Consider the following 2,775-nt stretch of genomic DNA (forward strand, 5'->3'; position numbering starts at 1 on the left):
AAGGTGAATTAATTTTCTTAAACTTCTATTATCTCATATTTGATAACAACCTACTCTATTACATAGATTTCGGAAAAAGAAGTTCTAAGAACATTTTCTTTGTGCAGGTCTTGGTTTCTATCTCAGAAACTGCTCCCATCATTTTATACATTAGAGATGTTGAGAGCCTTGTTCTACAATCACCAAGGTTATACAACTTGATACATAATACTTCACTGTTTTTGAAAGGAGATGTATGAACATGATGGAGTTTGTAATTTGTAGTTTATATTTTGGAGATCTATAATTTCTTATTTTTCTTGTCTTATGTATCTATCTAGTTCATTAGGGTTTTTCAATGTGTCTTATTAGTTTGTACTATAAAGTTTATATGTTAAAGATTTATAAAACAATTTTAATTAAATGAAAGATATTTGAATTATCTATGTTATTATATATTATATAAATGTTGACTTGCTGAGTAAATTAGTTAATATATTAATTAATTAAAAAAAATAATTTGACAAATTATGCGTGTAATTTTTATTAAAAAATTATTATAAAATAAATAATATTTTGTAACTAAAGAAAAAAATATATTGTCACAAAAAATATTTTGAAGATCAAAATTTGTTATCACTTTTGTAACGACTTTTGGTTTTTTGTATCAGAAAAATTTGTTACAAAATATTACTTTGAATTGTAACAGTTCCATTTTATGTTACAAAAACTTTTTGTAACGGGACATACTGCAACGACCCTTTTTTTGTTACAAAATTCTTTTGTTTCAAAATTTCGATTTTTTGTAACAAATTTTTTTGTTACAAATATTACTTTTTCTTGTAGTATTATCTTAGGAATTTATTGAGATCTTCCTTCTAGATAAAGTAGAGAGATAGTAGGAGATATTTCAGGAGATAGTTGCTTATTTAGATAAGTAAAGTTGAACTATTTTTATTGTGTTCGACCTTTATAAGGATAAGTAGATAAAATTATCTGTTTAAGTGAGCTTTTATTCTTATTAGGTCTGATTTTATATTTTAGGTCAGAATATAAACAATATTTTTAGGAATATATATATTTTTAAAAATTTTATAACAGAATGAACTAATTTATTTATTTATTTATTTATAATATATATTTTATGAGGAGTGTTAGGGGAACAATAAAAATTTTGAACAACATGAACAACCATCAATCAAATAAAAATACACTACACCCTAATTTAATACTACTAATCAAATTTACTTTTTTAATCCTATTAATTCACATTGTTTACATATTATTCAAAAATCTTATTGGTTACTTATACTTTTTCTTTGTACTAATAGCTTATTTATTTTGATATTGATTTAGCTTACGATGGTTGTTTTTGAAGAAAGAAAGATAGAAAAGTCGTGCATTTAACATCACGTAAGTACTCAACATGCATGTGGATGAGGTCATACTAGAAAAGGAGGAATGTTAGGTCCAGCAACTTTGTGATTTGTAGCTATCAAATAGTTATTAATGATGGTTTTAATGGTGTGAGATTTTATCCAATAGCTTACTTTTCTTTGCTAGTTACATAATGACCAAAATTTAACAAAGTTGCTGGCTCCCTATCCTTCGTGCTTTAACCGCTTTAATTACTTAGGGACGTTGTTCGTTACTCTTACATTCGCTATATATACAGTCACACATACACACACTCCACACAACTATATAGCCTACTAGGTTCAAAATTAATACAGAATTATAACTAGTAAATAGTAGTCAATTATTAATATCAATGGCACTCAATACTTTTCGTCGACGACTTAAATTGCTGATCCCTGCTGTTAACAATGATGAATTGAAGGAGATGAGAGGGAACCTGGCCATGGTAGCAACTATGGTTGCGAATGCAAGCTTCCAAATTGGTCTGAATCCACCCGGTGGAGTTGTCCAAGACCTCGAAGGATTCGTCGGGTTTCCAACACCCAGGGATCCAAATCAAGCACGTCCCGGACAATCTGTGTTTGCTATGTTAGACACTAGCAACTACCAACGCTACCTTTGGATCAACAATTTATCTTTCTATACATCTGTCTCCCTCGGCGCTTTCATTGTTACCCCACACGACTATCATACTTCCCTCTATATCTTCTACGTTGTCCTTTCTTTCTTTGCAGTTATGGTAATTCTGGTTCTAGTTGCCCGCTTTCTGGCCATTTTTATACGCGACCCTGATGTTGATAACCACGCGCATGAGAATTAAGAATTTAAGATCACCTATCCCACTACCATATAATGTTTAGGTTAAAGTTTAGGTAAAAATTCACAAGGCATTAGTTAAGGATTGGTAGATGATAATTTAGTTAAATTTCTCAAAGGGAAAGTATGAGGAGCTAATGGAATATTTGTACAATGTGTACAATAGAGGTTTATGGAGTATTAGAAATATAACCATTAGTATTACCTTTTCCCATAAATCCCAAAATCAGTTTAAATTTTTGAGAAAATGTTTATTATCCCTAGTACTCGAATGGTTATTCTAAATAGTATGGAATGTTCATTTTGTAACTCAATAGCCCATTGTACAAATAGTCCATTATCTTTAACAATTATTAATTATTAACTTTACATAAACAGCATGTGAGTTTTTACCTAATTTCTATCATTGTCCTTTACATTTAATACGCTCTATCTTTTTCTAAATATTTTATTAATTATTTGGTCAAAATTAAGTTTTTTTTTTTAAATATTTTTTTCTTCTATTATTATCTTCTTTTCTCTTATTATTCTGTCACTTTTACTTTCAAATCACTATAATAA

At 28.5% G+C, this 2,775-nt stretch overlaps 1 protein-coding gene across 1 annotated transcript; it reads left to right on the top strand.

Annotated features, from left to right (window-relative positions):
* Window positions 1,446-2,499, top strand: LOC110268659. Its single transcript, XM_021115252.1, has one exon. It carries the CDS (start codon window positions 1,751-1,753, stop codon window positions 2,216-2,218), a length of 468 nt encoding a protein of 155 aa, XP_020970911.1. The 5' UTR covers window positions 1,446-1,750; the 3' UTR covers window positions 2,219-2,499.

The sequence above is a fragment of the Arachis ipaensis genome, chromosome B02 (assembly GCF_000816755.2).
Source record: "Arachis ipaensis cultivar K30076 chromosome B02, Araip1.1, whole genome shotgun sequence".
Lineage (NCBI taxonomy): Eukaryota > Viridiplantae > Streptophyta > Magnoliopsida > Fabales > Fabaceae > Arachis > Arachis ipaensis.